Consider the following 19,808-nt stretch of genomic DNA (forward strand, 5'->3'; position numbering starts at 1 on the left):
ACTGCCATGGTGGAGCCTCCACATTTATTTATTGACAAATAAAATTTGCAGAATTTTAAAATACTGTGCACAGAATTTTTAATTTTTTGGTGCAGAATCTCCTCAGGAATATGGGGTACTGTGCAGCTGTGATGGTGGGACTGTGAGGAAGGTGGTGGGTAGTGGGGAGGTCTATGGACAGGGGGCGCTGGGCGAGCAGTGTGATATGCAGAGTGCTGTGCAGTTGTGGTGGGAGGCCAGCGGGGGAGGTCTCTGGGAGGAATGGGGGCTGGGCATAGAGATCTGTGGTGGGGGTCTCTGGGCGAGGGGGTACTGGGCTTAAGGGTGGGGCACTGGGCGGGGGGTGGTGTGGTGCGGGCCTGCCCTCAAGGGGAAGGGGCATGCTGGCAGCACAGGGCTGGGCAAGGCACTGTGCATCTGGCAGCTGCAGGTTTGTAAACAGTGCCCTCCTGCTTGGCTGCGCAGAGCGAGGCTGCTCCCTCCGCGCTGTCCCTCATTGCCCCCAGCCCACCCTTCACTCTGGAGACTGACCATCCCACCCCCCTGCACCTTTCCCCATGAGGGTCCACAAATATGTTTGGCACTGGGCCCGCAAAAAGTTAATCCGGCCCTGCCCCAAGGTCCAACTGCCCAACCCCTGGGATTAGTGCTGACCCCTCAGTCTCCTGCGTAGTTTATGCACATCCCTTTCCAGAACTCCACCTTTGTGAGCACATTGGCTTTACAGGTTAACTCTTCAGGGGCATGGCGATAGTGAAAGCAAACAGATACACAGACAGCCTTTGCATAGGATTCTAAAACACCACTGCATTTTACTTCACAGCACAAGAGATACAAAGATCTAGACAAAATAATAAACATGCCTACACATATTTCCTTGCCTCGGTTTCCTCACCACTCTGGAGAGTTCTTTAGGCTTGGGCACAGCCCTCTGGGATGTGCAGAATCCTTCCCCTGCAGCTCATGTCTACTTTCAGAAACATGGAGCCTCTCCCTAGGTCAGCTAGCTTTCCCTCACTGTGCCTGGGCCAAAGTTAAACAGGAACCCCTGCTATGAAAACCTGATAATTTCTTCCCCTTTCCTGCGCAAAATTTCCAATCCGTGTAGCCCAGAGTCTCTTGAGTTTATATATTCCCCTACCAAGATCTGGTTCCTTAGTTCTGTTGCTGGTGTTTTCATTCTTCTTCACCAGCCTCCTGCAGACAAGATAAGAGAAGACTAGTTCTCCTAAGCTCTATCTAACCCACTGTCCCAAGGTGTTTCCATCTGAATAAGCAGCCTTTAAGTTCTAACAATCCACTTTTGTATCTGGTCTGTAAAGGACATGACACAGCCCTTGTCCGCAAAGGGTGGATTCCACATAGGCAGAGGCATTCAAAAATACAGCAATTTCATCAGAACAACTTCACAGCATCAACCATAATTCACAAATTGTACAGATAGAGATTCCTGATGTGCTGATTTGAGGAAACCAGGAAATGGAGAATTAAAGTGACACTTCCCACATAAAACAGCCACAATCTCAACTATGCCCCTTTTCTTTCATATCCTAAGAGATCACAGTGCCTTACCCTTACTTCAGCTTTCTTGTCCAGTCTGATATCTACTAACTAGCTACAAGCAGAAGATATTGGAAGTGAACTGCCGTCTAGGTAAATGGTGTAGGCTGCAGAGTTTTGGTTTTGCGGAACATTGGTCCACCTTCTAGAGGAAAAGGGAGTTGTACAGTTTGGGTGGCCTCCACCTCAGTAGACAGGAAACCAATCTCCTTCGAGACAGGCTGGCTAGAGCAGTCAGGAGGCTGTTAAATTAATAACAAAAGGGGTGAGTAAAAAGAGGGAAGATGTGAGCACTCATTAAGCAGAAAAATTGAGATGTGGAGAACAAAATCAATCAAAGAACCAAAGGACATGAAGAGAAGACATTCTTTAATTGACAATACACCAATGATAGGAGCATGGGTAACAAACAAGAGGAACTGGATTATGGACATAAATTCAATCTAGCTGGTATTAATGAAACATGGTGAGTTGATTTACATGATTGGAATGTTAAAATCAATTATTACAACCTATTTAGGGAGGATCACATAGACAAAGGAGGGTGAGTGGGCTTCTATGTAATAAATGGCATTACTTGTTTCTGAGTCACTGACAACTCGGAAGAAAATGATCTTGAATACTTATGGAACAATGTACTAACAGATAAAGCATAAGATAGAGTATTAGTTGGTGTCTGCTACCAAATCATGATAGGGAACAGGATGACTGGCTCCTTAAGTACCTATTTATAATGTGCTGAAAAAAAAGCTGCGTTATTATGGGGGACTTCAATTTGAGTGACATATGCTGGCGGTCTCATGCTGCCAGTACTAAAGCATCCTTGGAATTTCTTAAAACTATAAATGAAAATTTCCCAACTCAAAAATTGTTGCATCCAACAGGGGGGAATTCTATATTAGACCTCATCTAGACAGAGAGAGAAACTGATCACATAACTAAAAATTAAATCTACTGTAGGTACAGTGATCATGACTTGATCACACTGATAATGTGTTAACAGAATAAAGTCCAAACCAGTAATATACGTACTTGATCCTTTAAAAGGGCCTATTTCACAAAGCTGAAAACAATTATGAGCCAGATCAACTGGGAGGAAGAATTTAAACAGAAAAATGTGAATGAAAACTGGGAATTGTTTAAGAACACTCTACTAGATACCCAAAAAACCCACAATCCCACAGTTGAAGAAGTAGGTGTATCGGTTGAAAAAGTTGGATTAGAGGGGAAGTGAAGGCACCTGTAAAAAGTATAGATATATAACAAATGGAAGAGAGGGGAAGTTGGTAGTAATAAATATAAATCAAAAACTTGGAACTGATAAGGGAAGCAAGGGGACACAAGGAGAAATCTATGGCCAGCAGAATTAAGAACAATTAGAATGTGTTTTTAAGTATATTAGGACCAAAAAGTTTCCTAACAATGGTATTCGTTCATTTCTAGATGGAAATGGTAGAATTACCAATAATAATGCAGAAAAGGCAGAAGTGTTCAATAAATTTTTTTGTTCTCTATTTGGGGAAAAAATAGATGATGTAGTCATGTCATATGATGATAACACTCTTTCCATTCCACTAGTATTTTGGGAGGATGTTAGACAGCAATTACTACAGTCAGACATTTTTAAACCAGCAAGTCCCAATAACTTGCACCCAAGACTTTTTTAAAAAGCTGGCTAAGGCGCACACTGGGCCATCAGTGTTGATTTTCAATAAGTCTTGGAACACTGGGGAAGTTCCAGAAGACTGGAAGAAAGCTAATGTTGTGCCAATATTTAAAAAGGGAAAATGGGATGACCCAGGTAATGATAGGCCCATTAGTCTGACATCAGTCCTGGGCAAGATAATGGAGTGGCTAATACTGGACTTAATTAATAAAGAATTAAAGGAGGGTACTAAGTGAGCTGTAGCTCACGAAAGCTCATGCTCAAATAAATTGGTTAGTCTCTAAGGTGCCACAAGTCCTCCTTTTCTTTTTGCGAATACAGACTAACACGGCTGTTACTCTGAAACCTACTATAATTAATGCACATCAACATGTGTTTATGGAAAATAGATCCTGTCAAACTACCCTGATACCCTTTTTCGATGCAATTACAAGTTTGGTTGATAAAAGCAATACTGTTGATAGCTGGACTTCCGGAAGGCATTTGACGTCATGCTGCATGACATTTTGATTAAAATACTAGAACAATATAAAATTAATATAGTACACATTAAATGGATTAAAAACTGGCTGATAGGTCTCAAAATGTAATTGTAAATGGGGAATCATCACTTAGCAGATGTGTTTTGTAGTGTCGTCCTGCATAGATCAGTTCTTGGCCCTATGCATTTTAACATTTAGCATTTTCAAACAATGTATATTTTAATACAGCTAAATGTAAATATATACATCTGGGAACAAAGAATGCAGGCCATACTTACATGATGGAAGACACTATTCTGGGAAGCAGTGACGCTGAAAAAGACTTGGGGGACACACGGATAATCAGCTGAACATGAACTCCGAATTTGAAACTGTGGTCAAAAGGGCTAATGTTATCTTTACATGTATACACAGGAGAATCTCAAGTAGGAATAGAGAGGTTATTTTACCTCTATTTGGCACTGATGCAAATGCTGCTGGAATACCATGTCCAATTCTCATATCCACAATTCAAGAAAGAAAAATTGGAGAGCATTGAGAAAGAGTCATGAGAACGATTAAAGGATTAGAAAATATGCCTTATAGTGATAGATTCAAGAAGTTCGATCTATTTAGCTTAACAAAGAGAAGGTTAAGGGGTGACTTGCTTACAGTTTATAAATACCAACATGGGGAACAAATATTTGATAATTGGGGTCTTCAATCTAGCAGAGAAAGGTATAACACAATCTAATGGCTAGAAGTTTAAGCTAGACAAATTCAGACTGGGAATAAGGCATCCATTTTGAACAGCGAGAGTAATTAATATTTGAAACAATTTATCAAGGACCGTAGTGGATTCTCCATCACTGACAATTTTTAAATCAAGATTGGATATTTTTCCAAAAAGATATGCTCTAGGAATTATTTGGGGGGAAGTTCTATGGCCTGTGTTATGCAGGAGGTCAGACTAGATCAGGGATCTCAAACTCAAATCACCACAAGGGCCACATGAGAATATTTGATAATTGGGGTCTTCAATCTAGCAGAGAAAGGTATAACACAATCTAATGGCTAGAAGTTTAAGCTAGACAAATTCAGACTGGGAATAAGGCATCCACTTTGAACAGCGAGAGTAATTAATATTTGAAACAATTTATCAAGGACCGTAGTGGATTCTCCATCACTGACAATTTTTAAATCAAGATTGGATATTTTTCCAAAAAGATATGCTCTAGGAATTATTTGGGGGGAAGTTCTATGGCCTGTGTTATGCAGGAGGTCAGACTAGATCAGGGATCTCAAACTCAAATCACCACAAGGGCCACATGAGGACTAGTACATTGGCCTGAGGGCTGCATCACTGAAACCTTTTCATATAAAGATACAGAAGTATAGTCAAAAATGAAAAAAATAGAGTAATATAGTATGCTATTAAAAGTCAATGTATTAATTTTTTAAAAAACTGTAATGCGAAGAGGGGTTTTAATAAAATATAAACACCTGTAACTATTCCTTATGTGGTCAGTAACACTGATGATGATCTACACTAACGGTCTATCAACATAGCTGTAATGGCAGGACCTTTTAAAGTAATTATTCATACAAAATATGTTGCCACTTTTAACAAACATTCTTCCCAACTACTCACAGCAAAGAATCATACATGCTGAACTTCATACTTCAGACTGCTCATCTATACCGTGAGCCTCCACCCCTGCCCTGCCTCTTCCCTCCCCTTCCCCGCCCCCATTCCAACCCCTTCCCCAAAGTCCCTGCCCCAACTCTGCCCCCTCCCTGCCCCTATTCCAACCCCTTCCCCAAATCCCCACCCCAACCCCACCTCTTCTCCACCTCCTCCCCTGAGCACCCTGCATCTCTGCTCCTCCCCCCTCCCCCCTGGAAAGTCCTAAGCGCCGCCAAACAGCTGTTTGGCAGCGGGAAGCGCTGGGAGGTAGGCAGAGGAGCAGGGATGCGGCGCGCTCGGGGAGGAGGAGAATGGGGAGCTGGGGGAGAGGGGAGCTTGGCTGTCAGTGAAGTCGGCGCCTATGGCAGGTTGCAGGAAATAACTCCGCGGGCCACATCCACATGTTTGAGACCCCTGGACTAGATAATCACAGTGGTTCATACTGGCCTTGGAATCTATGAAAGAACTTCCCAGTGCAATGGTGCTGCACAGATCAAAATGAGGGTTTATGGGAATGCATGAACAGAAGTGCTGTTTTAGAGTTCTCTTGGGCACAGTCAAAATGACAGATTAGGAAGAGGTAAGGTGCTGTTACATTCACACTATAATATCCTCACACCCACCCTGACACCTTTACACTGAGTAAAAGGGCTGGAGTGGCATAAGGGATCATAAAAGCCCTGGTTCATGCCAGGGGAGCATTCCCCTGATGCAGGTACTGCACAAGACGGATATAAGGCTGCCCTTCAAAATCCCCTTTGCAAGGCCTGGGATGGTGTCATGCTGGAGGCAGGATTGTATTGGGGGCAGGGCCACAGTATGCAATGTTGTAGAGATTCCAGGCAGTGCCACAGTCCACAGGGCAGCCTAAAAAGGCTGTTATAACTTAGATAGGACCAAAGGACTCTCTAAGTTACACTGGGTGCCTTGGAGCAGACCAGGATTGTGAAGGTGCAAAGGTGACTCAAAGCCACTTTAGCGTCCCCTCCCCCTGGGCTGCGTATTCCGTGCTGTGCCCCTATTTCCTATTGTCATGGCCACAGGGAATAAACCAAAGGCTTCAACTGTCAACTCAAGACCTTTCACCAATGTTTCATTCGATAGTTTAATCAATGATCTGGAAGTAAATATAAAGCCACAGCTGATTAAATTTGCAGAAGGACACAAAAATTGGCAGAGTGGTAAATAGTGATGAGGACAGGGCAAGTCATACACAGCATTCTGGACCCCTTGATAGGCTAGACCCATTCAAATAAAACGTTTTTAATACAAATGCAAGGTTCTACAGCTAGGAATGAAGAATGCAGGCCATTCCTAAAGTGTGTGTGTGTGTGGGGGGGGGGGTTGTCCTGGAAAACAGTGACTCTAAAGAAATGAGGGGTCCTAGTGCACAAACAACTCATGAGCTACCAGTGCAGTGCCGTGGCTAAAAGGGCTAATATGATCCTTGGGCTTCATAAACACAGGACTAGTGAGTAGGAACAGACAAATGGTTTTTCTTCATTATGGCATTGGTGAGATCAATACTAGAATAGTGTGTCCAGTTCTGAGATCCGCATTTTAAAAATAATGTTGAAAAATTGGAGAGGGGCTATAAAAGGGACACAAAAATTATTCAAGAACTGAAGAAAATGCCTCATAGTGAGAAGCTCTCTTTGTTTAGCTTATCAAAAAGAAGACTTGAGGTGACCAGATTATGGTATATAAATATCTTCACAGGGCATACAGGAACCAATAGCTGGAAGTTAAAGCCAGAAAAAATCAAATCAGAAATAAGAGATACATATTTCTAACAGTGAGAGTGATTAACATTGGAACATACCAAAGGAAGTGCTGGATTCTCCATCTCTGGCTGTCTTCAAATCAAGACCAAACGCCTTCCTGGAAGATATGCTTTAGTCATCTACAGGTTATTTTGGCTCAATGCAGGGGTAACTAGCTGAAATTCTATGGCCTATGTTATGCAGGAGGTCAACGTAGATGATTTAATGGTCCCTTCCGGCTTTAAAATCTATTAATGTACTAGGAGGGGGGACAGCACCAAATTCAACTAAATACAGAACAGAAAAGAGGAGGAGCAGACAGGACTCAAGGATTCAGATTCTTGGTAAGGATGGTGGTGTAAGCTTTACAGAGCACTTGACTAACATCATCTTCCATGGGCATGGAAGATGATGCAATATGAAGGAGCCAATATTTCAGAATGAATGTCTATCTTGAGAGGAGGGCATTGAATTCTGTTTGAAGAGCAGGAGCACAGCCCCGCTGGAAGAGCTTCACATGGCTGGGGTTGTACATTCAATTGTCTCTCTTTTGCCATTTCTCTGAACTACCCTTTCACCCGGGTTGCTACCTGCTGCTTTTGCCTAGGGCTTTGTTTCTTGAATTTGCTCACAACCTCCAAAATAGATTAAATGTTTCTCAGTTTCATCCACAATTTCCCTACTACCTTTCTAGTGCTACTGAAATCTGTAACAGTTTGTTCTACTCTCAGTTACAGAAAACGTTGTGACTAATTAAGTAGTTCAAGCAAACTCGTGTGCAGGGAAAAACAACTGCTACCCACTGTCTCCGGTAAATGCATTCTGTCTCAGCATGCTTCAATCACTATGGTTTCCATTTCATAACAGAAAGGAAAATGTTGGCCTTCTTTGGGCTGTCACAGCAACAGCAGGAGTAAAACTGAGATCCTCCTGGTCTAAAGGCACAGGTCCCAGAGACTTGAACTAAGGCATAAGCAACCATTCGGTATTAGCAGTACAGGGCCTATGACATACAGTTGAGGAGTTTTGATTCATTCAGACAGAAGGCAGTGACACATACACACACGAACCAGTTCATTAGAACATTATACAGATGTGTCCAAGGTTTCATATTTTTCTACAGCCGTAACACAGGAGAAAGAATGCCTGTATCTCCCCCAAGCAGCGTGAAAACCCTGTAGCTGCTTCTGGTTTTAGAGAAAGGAGTCTCCACCTGAGACTCCAAAGGAGGATTTTGTTATGATGGAAGTAGCGGATGGTATTGTTCTATCTGTTCTTTGAGTCTTCAGTATTGTCTACCATGTTATACTCTATGTTTCCACAGAATTATTCCCCGACTGCAGAACTATTTGTCTATCACAGAATAGAGTGCCATCTATCTAATCTATCTCACACTCACTTCTAGGCTTTTGCAATTTATAAATACCTTCCCTAGATTTATAGTGACACACTGCATTCAGCTTGCATCAGGTAAGGCAAATGGTAGTGCCAGATCGTTGACATTTACAAAGGTTTTTAACTGCTTTTCTTCTGCCAAAAATAAATGTGTTGTCCTATTACTGGATTCAAATGGGGAAAAAATTTTAATCGAAGAATTTACTAATCTTTAAAAAAATTTTAATGTGACCATCACAAGGTTTCTGGGCACTATGTACAAAAGTAAATTAAAAAATATTTTCCCACAAAGGGCATCTAGGCTTCATCATTCAGTGTGACAGTATTACTTTGTGTTTTTCACCGTTTCTTTGTTCCTTCTTTTTTCCCCAGCAAGGTGTATCACCAGAACATTTTCATACCATCATCGTTGAAGGAAGGGTTGTGTGAAAAGATGAATCTTGCGTTGTCCCCTTCCTGAAAGGAAGCCAGTTTTTGGGCTCATTTTCTGGAGCATCTCCAGAGTCAATCCTGAGGGAAACTAGACCCCAGACCATTAAAAACTAAGACTCTAATCTTGAATTGGATCTGGAACCAAATGGGAACCAGTGGCACATAGAGAGTACTGATGTAATGGATGTTCTTCAGTCTTTCTTGCGTCAAAGGTAATTTGCTAGTCATGCTTCCATGTGGCCCTCCCAACCTGCTCCATGTAGAATGCGTTGCAATAAACTAACTTGAAGGTGCAAAGATGTGGATCACAAAGGCTAGATCCTCATCAGAGAGGAACTGGCACAGTCTCCTATCAGTCAAAGTGGAAGAAGGCATTCCTCTCCACTACTGCAATCTGTGTAATAGAGAGTCCAGTAGCTCCTCACGACTGTGTACCATTCCACCGTAGTGATATGATGACAGATGCCTTCAGTAGAGATGAGGTCATTGTTCCTCCAATTATCTCCCTCATTTTACCAGCATTTGGTGTAAAACAAGGATCTTGTAAACATACGTTGTAAAATGTGGGCCTGTTGTAACAAGAATATAATTTTTATATTTGTAGTTTCAGTAAACTCTATACTGTATCTTTTTGCTTTTATTGATATTTAATATTGTAACTAGAAAGTGTTTTTCAGGTTGTACGAAAATTGCCATTAATCCACAAGAAACCATTTGCTGCCAAAAATCATTTCCTGCCACAGAATCCAAAAATGCTTGAGGCAGGAGTAGGGTTGAAGATGTAGTATAATTGTAGTTATGACTCAGAACTGAAACTAACTGACACAACTGAAGGGGCTTGCCTTGTTTCTCATGGGAGACCATTCTCTAGCTTTCTATAAGCCTCAGTGATGGGAAATTTCTCTTCATAACCAGTCTAAATTTTTCTTTTCTTAAGTCCACCCCATTACTCCCCTGTATGTCCCCTCAGATCAGACTTTATAATTCCTCTTGCTGCTTGATGTTTACATCTTTCAGATACTTGTACACAGTGATTATTGTTTAGTCAAACTATAAATGTTTACAGGTTTCAGAGTGGCAGCCGCGTTAGTCTGTATCAGCAAAAACAATGAGGAGTCCTTGTGGCACCTTAGAGACTAACAAATTTATTTGGGCATTAGTCTCTAAAGTGCCACAAGGACTCCTCGTTGCTTTTATAAATGTTTAGTTTCTTTTATCTGTCCTCACCAACAAGCTCTTCAGCTTTGTATTAATTTCCATTACTCTTCTTTAAATTCCACTTCTCTTCCTTGTTCTGGTATAGAAATATCTTCTACTATTTACAGGCTCACAGGTGCAGTCATACCAGAAAGCCTCCCCACTAAGCAGGGACAAGAAACTGACCCTACATGGTGTGAAAACGGAGCCTACACAGTGTGTGAAAAGAAGGTGATTAAATGACTGGTTTTTGGCTTCCCCCACCATATTTGCTAAATATCTTGGTCTTTTCCCCATCTCTGAAGGATGAATTCATGCAATGATGACTGGCATCTTCCCTCAGAGTTTATGGAAACTCACAGTTTGGTAGAGACAGAATGTGGTAGAGACATTCTCAGAAGAGTTTTCCATTGCATAGAAGCACTAGTTTCTGTCCCCCAAGGCTACCAAATTTAGAGAATATTCACACTCCCCCAACACACCAAACACAATCTCATAAACATCTAAAGGTGCAGTGTAAAACTGCTGAAAGCATTATTAATAGATGTGGGGATTTTGATGGGTGTTCCCTGTATGACTTTAAACTGATTGCATTTTGAGTGAACATTACAGGCTCTACTAGGTATGAAAAATAGAAATTGTTCCTACTCTGAGGCTCAGTATAGATTCCAGAATGTTTTCATCAGGTTAAACATTGGATGCATAATATGCCTATGCATCCTGAGTTCTACAATGAAATCTGTAGCGACTCTCAACTTTAACACAGAGATGTAACCCACCGTGAGTACAGATCACATTGTGGAGTACAACTTACAATTTGCTAATCCAAGTGAGCAAGTAAATGTTGTGCCTCTGGAAAGTGTTTAATTTTTAAGCATGCTCCTAAATCAGCAATGGTGAGTCCCACTCCCAATTACTCCTTAGTAACATATCCATGAGCCTGCTGATTTCAGAGCTTTATTTGGCCCCATATCTCGATGTATGGATTCATTCTGATAGTGATTTGGTATTAGTGCATATGCCTTGGCAAACACTTCTCTCCTACCATAGCAGTCCATTATTCCACATTTTCTTTGATGTTCCTGAAGCATTTTTCCTCTATTTAATGTTTCTATTTTAGTCGAGAAAATCAAGTTGAATGTTGCTGACAGCACAGAATGGATATGAACAGCTAAAAAGAGAGGACAGAAGACATGTACATGGAGCTTATTCCAGAAAGAGAAATCAAACAAATTATTTGTGATGAGAATCAGATCAGATTTAGTTAATTTATCAGGTCTCAAAATTACTACTAAAAAAATACTATGCACTAGCCAGGGGGAGTTAACCATCTTCTGTCCAAAATTCAGGAAACCGACATGTTTTTCACACATCATTCTGTTTTTTCATTCAAATCTCTTTCAGGTTTATGGATTGAGGTTTCCAGGATACTAACCAATGGAAGGTGTGTCAGTGAGTGAGGTGGCTGTAAAATTCAATCACATCTATATGCTGTGATCCTGAGCTATCGCTATGCTCTCAGCTACACATATATACACAATTAGACAATTAACTTTCCCTATGATCCTTTCCCATTTTTCTAAATGAATACCTAAAGGTGGGCTCCTAAATCTTTGTTTTTAGGAGCCTAAATTAAATGGCCTGATTTTTTAAAGTGCTGACTACCAAGCAGCTCCTTACTGAAGTCAGTGCAAATTGCTGGTTATTCAATTTTTGAAAACCAGGCTTCTTACATTTAGATTGAGTTTAAAATCTTGGCTTTTCTGTTCTTCCACCTATTCAAAGAAGGAGCATGTCTTTAAAAATAAAATAGTCAAAGCATTTTTATCCCCTAAATATGGAAAACAGAATAAAATCTTGTTACTAGCACAAATATTAATTTGTCTTAAATGTACATAAGTTCAGCTAAAAAGGAGGGTCTGTCCTCTACAGTGGAAAGAAAGACTATTACCTATTAAATGTAATTACTGGAGATCACTGTTCGTATGGACACCATTGAATAAGATGCATCACAGTGTACAAGCTTCATATTTTCTAGTCAGCCTCATTCACTAGCAGAACACCTTCCCCACACCTTGACTACCTGAAACATCTGTAACTACCACTGCATTTGTTTCTCAGCCTTTATTCACCATAGACAGGGATCTTAAATGTCTCGAGGCATGGTGGCCAACACTTCCATGCTGTTCAGTTGTGGCTGATATTATTTTCTTAGCCAGCTCCACAGCATCTATCTGTATACTTATACGTCCCTCATCACTACACTATCTTCACAATCATTAACAGATTTACCCTCTCAACACCCCAGGAGGAAAGGAAGTGCTATCCCTATTTTTGGGATGGGAAGCTGAAGCACATAGCAGATTAGCCACGGTCACACACAGAACTTGTGGGAGAGCCAGGAACAGAAACCAGATCTCCCAAGTGCCAGCCCAGTGCACTGTTCACCAGACCATCCCTTCTAGGTCTCATCATGTTGCTGGAATGGAAACTACGAGCTGTCTAAGCAAATTCAGTACTCTTGCATCCTTGGGCCTTGCTGGACCACAATCCAGGGCACTAGTGAGGGCAGCACTCAGGAGAGGTTCCACAGGGTGCTCTGTACCCACAAGGGGCTCCCAAATGGCTGGTGCTCCCAGTGGCATGAGATGGAGCAGCTGCGTTAGAGGGTGCGGGCAGGCTGGTGCGCGGGGTGAAAGGCATCCCCATGTGCCCCTGCCTGCCAGGTGGCCTGTTCACTGGGGGATGATGGCTGTCACACACGGAGCAAGCCCAGACAAGATGTCCTATCCCACCTGGCCTAAGCCCCCATCCCTCCCACACCCCCACACCCCTCTCCTGCTCCATCCCCGTGGAGTATCCCAATATACCCCCGCCGTCCCTCCTGCGTGCGCTCCCATCCCCCTCCTGTCCCCCGTCCCCCTCCTGCCCCACCCCTCCCGCCCGCGCGCCCCCTCCCGCCCTCGCGCGCCGCCATCTCCCTACGGTGTCCCGCTGCGCGGCGGGGAGCTACAGGCGGGGGAGCGGTGTCTGAGGGGTGGGTCCCCGCCCCCAGCCCCAAGGCCAAGCCCCGCCCTCCGACCGCGGGGCGCCTGGCTTGGCCGGTGCCCGTTAGTGTGGCGGCGCGTTCCCGGAACGCGAACCTGGCCGCTCTGGCTGGGGCGCGCTCCCGTGATCCATCAGCCGCGGTTGCCAGGGCGCCGGCTCTGCCGTGCTAGCTTTGCGTCACGCGCGATCCACCGAGACGGCGGCCAATTACAAAGCGGATGCTACCTATAGCAGCGGGGCTCCGGCGCCCGCGTGCGCCATGCAAATTAAGTGGGCGCGGCCGGAGGGGGCGTGACCGGAGCGGGTATAAATAGGGCCGCTGGGGGGCGGCTGGATGGAGTGACAGGCTTGAGGGGCGGTTGAGGAGGCGCGTGTCGCCGAGTGAGCAGGTGAGTGAATGAGACTCCGCGCGGCTGCGTTTAATGAGCGGCGCGCGAGGAGCTGACGGGTGCCCTGCTGCGCTCCTGTGGGCGGGCCCGGCTGCCCCCGGCCGGCGCTGGCTGCGCGGCAGGCCATGGACTGTGCCCGGCTCCCGGGGAGACTAGCGGGCCCCGTGCTCCCTGCACCTGAGGGCAGAGCCTGGCGGTGCCCCGCACACCCCCTCCAGTTTACAGGTGCAGGCAACTCCATGAGCAGAATCCACCCTGGGCTTCACTGTTCTCCCGGGGGCGCACTTAAAGCATTGGCTGATCTGTCCGCGCTCCTATTAGCTGTTGAGCCAATTGCAGCAGTTACCTTTGCACGCTGATAACTCAGTTGCTAAACTGAAAACCTCCTGCTTGCCACGGAGTCTTGCTTCAGTGAAGACACAGCATGTCTGGCAAAGGGGGTTAGACAGTCTGGGGAAATAAGTCTGTTACATGTGAGTCGTTAAACAAGATCCCTGCCTGGGGGGCTAAGGGCGATGGTAACTTACTGAAGGTAAAGGGGTGACCTAAAAGTACCTACATGGGGAACAGATATTGAGGGCTGGTGCACAGGAGGATTTTACATCGGCAGTGGTCACTTCTGGCCTTGGCATCTATGAAACAAACACTGGGCATATTTTGGTATGACTTTGTGTGCCTCTTTAATGAGGGAAAAACAGATGTACAAATTTGGTTGCAATAATACCCAACATGCTTGAAGTAATACAATAGAGTGCAACTTTATGTAACAGTAGCTGCACTATATAGAGCAAGTGATGATGAACATAGTGTGCAGAAGTATAATAACTTGTGCATTTAAAATTATCAAGCTTGTAGCTGCAGCTGTTATGTTAACACATCTACCTATGTCATTGTCTGGTTACTAAAACCAAGTGTAGACCACCAAATGTGCTTTCCTTGTATTCTTAAAGATCATATAAGATACAACAAGCTTGTTTCTGCACTTCTAATATATATTGCTATTCACCACACTTATGTAATGCCATAGCAAATGCATTCTGAGTATACCTGCAGTTAACAACTAAAATGTTTGTCATTCTATCAAATAACACTTACTTGATGTCTAAGAAATATTCTTTGCTGTAACACGAAGTAATCATATGTTTTATACTAATGATTATTACAAGGCAATACAAATGGTTCATTGGGCAAATTAAAAATCTCAACCTGTTGTAATTCTCCAGAGTCTAGAAAACTAGATTTATCTTAAACTAGTTTCTCTAGCTTTAGGTCTAGAACCATGGTAGGGCATAGGCTACTTGTAATATCACATTGCTTTATATAAAGAATTTTAGGATGGAAGTTACTGAAATGTAAACTATGCCTTACTCAGCTCTGATGTCCCAAACCTATTAGAAACTAGTCTAAGACAGCTGGGTCAGTTGTCACTAAACCACTACCAGTTAACATCTCATCTAATCTGTACATGATTACAGCCAGTGACCTAGATGTGAAAGGCTTCTGATTTTAACAATCCTAGGGTTTAAATTCTACACAGAACTGTAAAAATTCCTCTGAGGAAACTGACAGTAGTAGCAGCACTAAACTAACTTTCCATCTAGAAGTGTCCTGAAAGCAGGAATAGCAGTACCAAAGGAAGTTCAAAGTTTATTTTGCTAGAATTCTACATACTATTTTCACTTCAGTTGGGTCCAAAAGTGACATTACTTAATGTTACTAGTGTTGACATGGCAGGGGGAAGTCTGTCCCAGATGGAGCATCTAAACACTCGTGGCATAAATGAAAATATATTCTCTCTAATTAGATATAGATATAATATGGCATAGAATGTTGATGACTGAAGTAATTATGTAGGTCTAGCAAAACAGGCCATGAAGGTGTTCTTCCTTATCTTTTTGAGGTGGCCAAGGAGATCCAATTAATCCATGCAGTGTTGCCAGAAGGCTTGATATCTTGGCCTGTGTTTGCCTTGCTCTGACACTGCTGCTCCTGAGTCATCTGGGTCTGAGGAGCTCACTAAATATTTTAGGGCTGATCAGTAAATGAGATCCATAGATGGAATGTCATTAGAGAGCTTGCCAGTGATCCATTTAGACAGTGGTCTTAGCATTTCTGGGGACCCATCATACCCACTGAACTAAATGAGCACTATGCATGCATGAGAGGATGTTATCAGGTCTTTATAGTAAGTTCCATCCAAGACCTCAAAGCACTTCACAAATGCACTTAGCCTCGCAGTGTCCCATGTGTGTTAGGGGTCATCCCCATCCCACAGATGGAGAGTGGGGACATAGGTGAAATGAGTTGGCCAAGGTCACACTAAGGCTGTAGGACAGTGGGTATAGAACCCTGCAGTTCTGATAGCCACATCTCTTGCCTGAAAAACCCTCTCCTCCTTGCAGTGTGATTGCAATGGCTCTTTGACAGGAAGGTACAAGATTAGTAATGCATGTAAGCCCTCCTGCTTATAAGAGGGGTTTACTATTGAATGAATACCTTTGCTGCACCAGTTCTTGCAGCTGCATGTGCAGCCTACTTGAGCATTCCAAGATGGAGCAACAGACCAGGCCTTGATTGGCAAAAGCATCTGGCCACAATGGAAACCTAAGGTGTCTGTTTCCCCTGTGTCTTTATATGTAACTTAATATCAATTGGAGTTGAATACTAGAGCCATAAGTGTCTAACATTTTCAAATAAAGCTATTTAGGCAAGTAAGATGTAAGAGTCTGTTCAACTTCAAAAGGTCTGGACTAAGACTAGGCATTATTGGACTTGCTGCCTGATATCAAGCTGCTGAGGTTAGAAACACCTTTGCATAAAACTAGGTGAGATACTGTCATTATGTGACCCTTAATATCGTTTAACTGAATTCATGCTAGCTCCTTCACAATTGAGGCAAAATGTCAGTGCAAGCATATCAGTATTTTCAAAAATAGTTATGCATTGTAACTAATGACTTCTCTTTTGAGGACCATGGTGAGACTAGAGTAATGTCGGGGCTTTAGTTTTTATATGACTGAAGTGTAGTTTCAGCTTGCATTCAGGATCCTGAAATATCTTAGAACTTTTAGAGTGGTAAGAATTTGAGTTTGAGCTCAGTGGGGTTGGATTTCTTTAACTGGGGTGTGATAAGGTACAGACTGCGTTTGCTTTCCAGCATCATGGCAATTGGAGGTGCAATCTAATTATTTCAGCTGTAAATAGAAATATCTTAGATCTGATCTTCAGAAGTGCTGAATTTTGAGTTGGCATTGTGGATTTACAGTCCCTATGAAATTCAGGCCCTTAATCTAATTCAAAAGACAAGTTTTGTTGTGATGCAGCAGCATGTAGGATTGTAGCTGACTCTAGGTCAGCTGCTAACAAAATGTCTTTCACAGCAAAACTGAGTATGAAACTACCACAAGACAGACTAAATATATCTTCAGAAAGAGATCACTATTGGGGTGTAGGTGGATGGCTTTTCAAGTACTGTGTATAATGAAGATATGAATAGACCGACTTCCTGGATGTATAGCCTGTGCTCTGTGGTAACAGTGAAATCTGACTTAATAATTTTCTTTCCCCTCCAGCTTCTTTGGAGAAGATCAAACTCTAAAATGGCAGGCAAAGGAAGTAATACTGATTGCATGTCATGCAGTGTACTGAGCTGGGAGCAGGTCAGCCGTCTGCATGAGGTTCTGACAGAGGTGGTTCCAATCCATGGACGGGGCAACTTCCCAACACTGAAAATAACCCTGAAGGACATTGTTCAGACTGTTCGCAACAGGCTGGATGAGGCAGGCATCCAAGTACATGATGTCCGGCTGAATGGTTCTGCAGCTGGTCACGTCTTGGTCAAGGATAATGGACTGGGTTGCAAAGATCTGGACCTAATTTTTCAAGTGTCCCTTCCAACTGAAGCTGAGTTTCAGCTAGTCAGAGATGTGGTGTTGCGGTCCCTCTTAAACTTCTTGCCAGAGGGGGTGAGCAAACTAAAAATCAGCCCAATGACACTGAAGGAAGCCTACATCCAGAAGCTAGTGAAAGTATGCACAGAGACGGACCGATGGAGCTTAATATCACTCTCCAACAAACATGGCAGGAATGTAGAGCTGAAGTTTGTAGATCGCATACGACGACAGTTTGAGTTCAGTGTGGACTCTTTCCAAATCATACTAGATGCCTTGCTTTTTTACTATGACTGCTCAGAAAATCCTATGTCGGAGCACTTCCATCCAACTGTAATTGGGGAGAGTATGTATGGAGACTTTGAGGCAGCCTTTGATCACCTCCGAAACAGACTGATAGCTACCAAGAATCCTGAGGAGATCAGAGGTGGTGGGCTCCTGAAGTACAGCAACCTCTTAGTGCGGGATTTCCAGCCCATGGACAAGGAGGAGATTAAAACTCTAGAGCGCTACATGTGCTCCCGGTTCTTCATAGACTTCCCTGACATCCTGGATCAGCAGCGCAAACTGGAGACTTACCTCCAGAACCACTTCTCCAAAGAGGAGAGAAGCAAATATGACTATCTCATGATCCTGCGCAGGGTGGTAAATGCGAGCACAGTGTGCCTCATGGGACATGAGCGGAGACAGACTCTCAACCTGATCTCGCTGCTAGCACTTAGAGTCTTGGCAGAACAAAACATCATACCTAATGCCACTAATGTTACCTGTTATTATCAGCCAGCACCCTATGTCAGCGATGGGAACTTCAGCAACTACTATATTGCAAACTCTCCCATCCCCTATAGCCAGTCTTATCCCACCTGGCTGCCTTGTAACTAATCTCTAACTTGAGCATTTCTTAAATAGAATCTTGTGGTGGGAACCATTAATCACCAGAGGCTTTCTAAAGGGAATCTGTGGCTTTACCTCTGGCTCTGCTGTTTTCCTGGTGTGCAGTGTGATCACACCACTAGGTTCCTAGCTAAAAAAAAAAAAGCACCTTTCAGGACCCTCTGTACAAAAGCCACAAGAAGCCTTATTGCCCTTTTGTTAGGGGAAGGGATCCTATGGCCTCATGTTTGGAATTAGTTAGTTATAAATTTTTGAGGACATGGCTGTTGCACATTTGATTTAGGTACTGTAATACAGCTGCATACTGAGAGGAAACTGCAAGAATAACTTGTACAGAACCAAAGACATTCTGTCCTAGAGCAGCAACAAGATCATTCTGTGTGTTCCTTATTGCCTCCCCTGCTCACTTTACACTCCTCAATCTCAAGTCCTGGTCAGTTTTTTCCATTGGAAGCTCTTGCATAAGCTGTTCCCCCTAACAGCTCATGCTGTGCATGAGTGTCTTGTACTTTCTGGCTTTACAGAATGGCTCACTGTAGGGACACTATCCTTTTTCATGGAGGGGCTCCAGAATTTACTGGTTCCTGCAGTAGCTGTGTATTGCTTCTCTAGAGAGTTGAAAATTGATTTCTTGAGGAGTTTGACAGTGGGGCAGGTTTGAAATACTCTTTGGGTGTCAAGTTTCAGAAGAGAATTTCTCAGATGACCAATTCCCAAGAATGTTAACTCATATGTACAAAGACTGAAGTCCTTAACACAATTAAAGCTTCAAAAACAATTACAAGTATTGAAACAATGTTTGGGTAAAAAAAAAAATTGTCTGAAGCCTGCCCTTCTAAAGGAACTGGAACCCCTTTTTTGACTGGGCAACCCTTCCCAGGAATGTCTTTCACAGCGTTCCAATAGGAATAGCATACCTCCTATACTAAAGCTCAGCTTAACATGCCCTTTCTTCACCACCACATACAGTACTAAGAAAGCATGTTTCTTTCTCCTAAATTGTAGGATGAGGTGTGCCTATCTGGCACACTCCAAACACCCAACCTTTTCTCAAATATATTTAGATATTTACCAAGTGCCTCCTACAAATGCATATATTCCTGTACACCTTTGGGCAGCACCAAACACTTTCCCTTATGGAAAGTAATCTAATAACTTCCTGTCTCAAACTGAAAATGCTCCTTTCAGAGTTCAACAATAGCCCTTTCACAAGTTCATAGCATCAGATAAGCTGTTTGGAGACCTATTGAAATTCTCCTCTGTTTCTTCACTACAACTTCATATGATTGTTAAATAGTGTGGCACAAACACAGAACTCCCCACAAAGACTGAATAAGGCAGAAATCAGGCCATAATGTGTTATGAGTAATCTCTGAAGTGGAGACCCCTTTTCTATGAAGGGGAGGATTGCTCTTCAAAGGAGTAT

General features: G+C 43.1%; 1 protein-coding gene and 1 long non-coding RNA gene across 4 annotated transcripts; one reads left to right on the forward strand and one right to left on the reverse strand.

The window, feature by feature from the left end:
• Window positions 1-884: 884 nt before the first annotated feature.
• On the reverse strand, window positions 885-13,446 carry LOC141984519 (uncharacterized). 3 transcript variants are annotated; one of them, XR_012638748.1, is made up of 5 exons: window positions 13,305-13,446; window positions 8,934-9,533; window positions 7,197-7,255; window positions 3,987-4,079; window positions 885-1,802 (listed from the first exon to the last, which is right to left on the reverse strand). It is a non-coding gene; the product is annotated as an uncharacterized LOC141984519 (long non-coding RNA). The 3 variants fall into 3 exon arrangements; XR_012638751.1 differs by lacking the exons at window positions 885-1,802; window positions 3,987-4,079 and adding an exon at window positions 6,716-7,112; XR_012638749.1 differs by lacking the exons at window positions 3,987-4,079; window positions 8,934-9,533.
• Window positions 13,447-13,485: 39 nt separating this feature from the next.
• Window positions 13,486-19,107, forward strand: TENT5C (terminal nucleotidyltransferase 5C). Its single transcript, XM_074975122.1, has 2 exons — window positions 13,486-13,598; window positions 17,171-19,107. The coding sequence occupies exon 2, from the start codon at window positions 17,198-17,200 to the stop codon at window positions 18,368-18,370; it is 1,173 nt and encodes a 390-aa protein (XP_074831223.1). The 5' UTR covers window positions 13,486-13,598; window positions 17,171-17,197; the 3' UTR covers window positions 18,371-19,107.
• Window positions 19,108-19,808: the final 701 nt, after the last annotated feature.

The sequence above is a fragment of the Natator depressus genome, chromosome 1, assembly GCF_965152275.1.
Source record: "Natator depressus isolate rNatDep1 chromosome 1, rNatDep2.hap1, whole genome shotgun sequence".
NCBI lineage: Eukaryota > Metazoa > Chordata > Testudines > Cheloniidae > Natator > Natator depressus.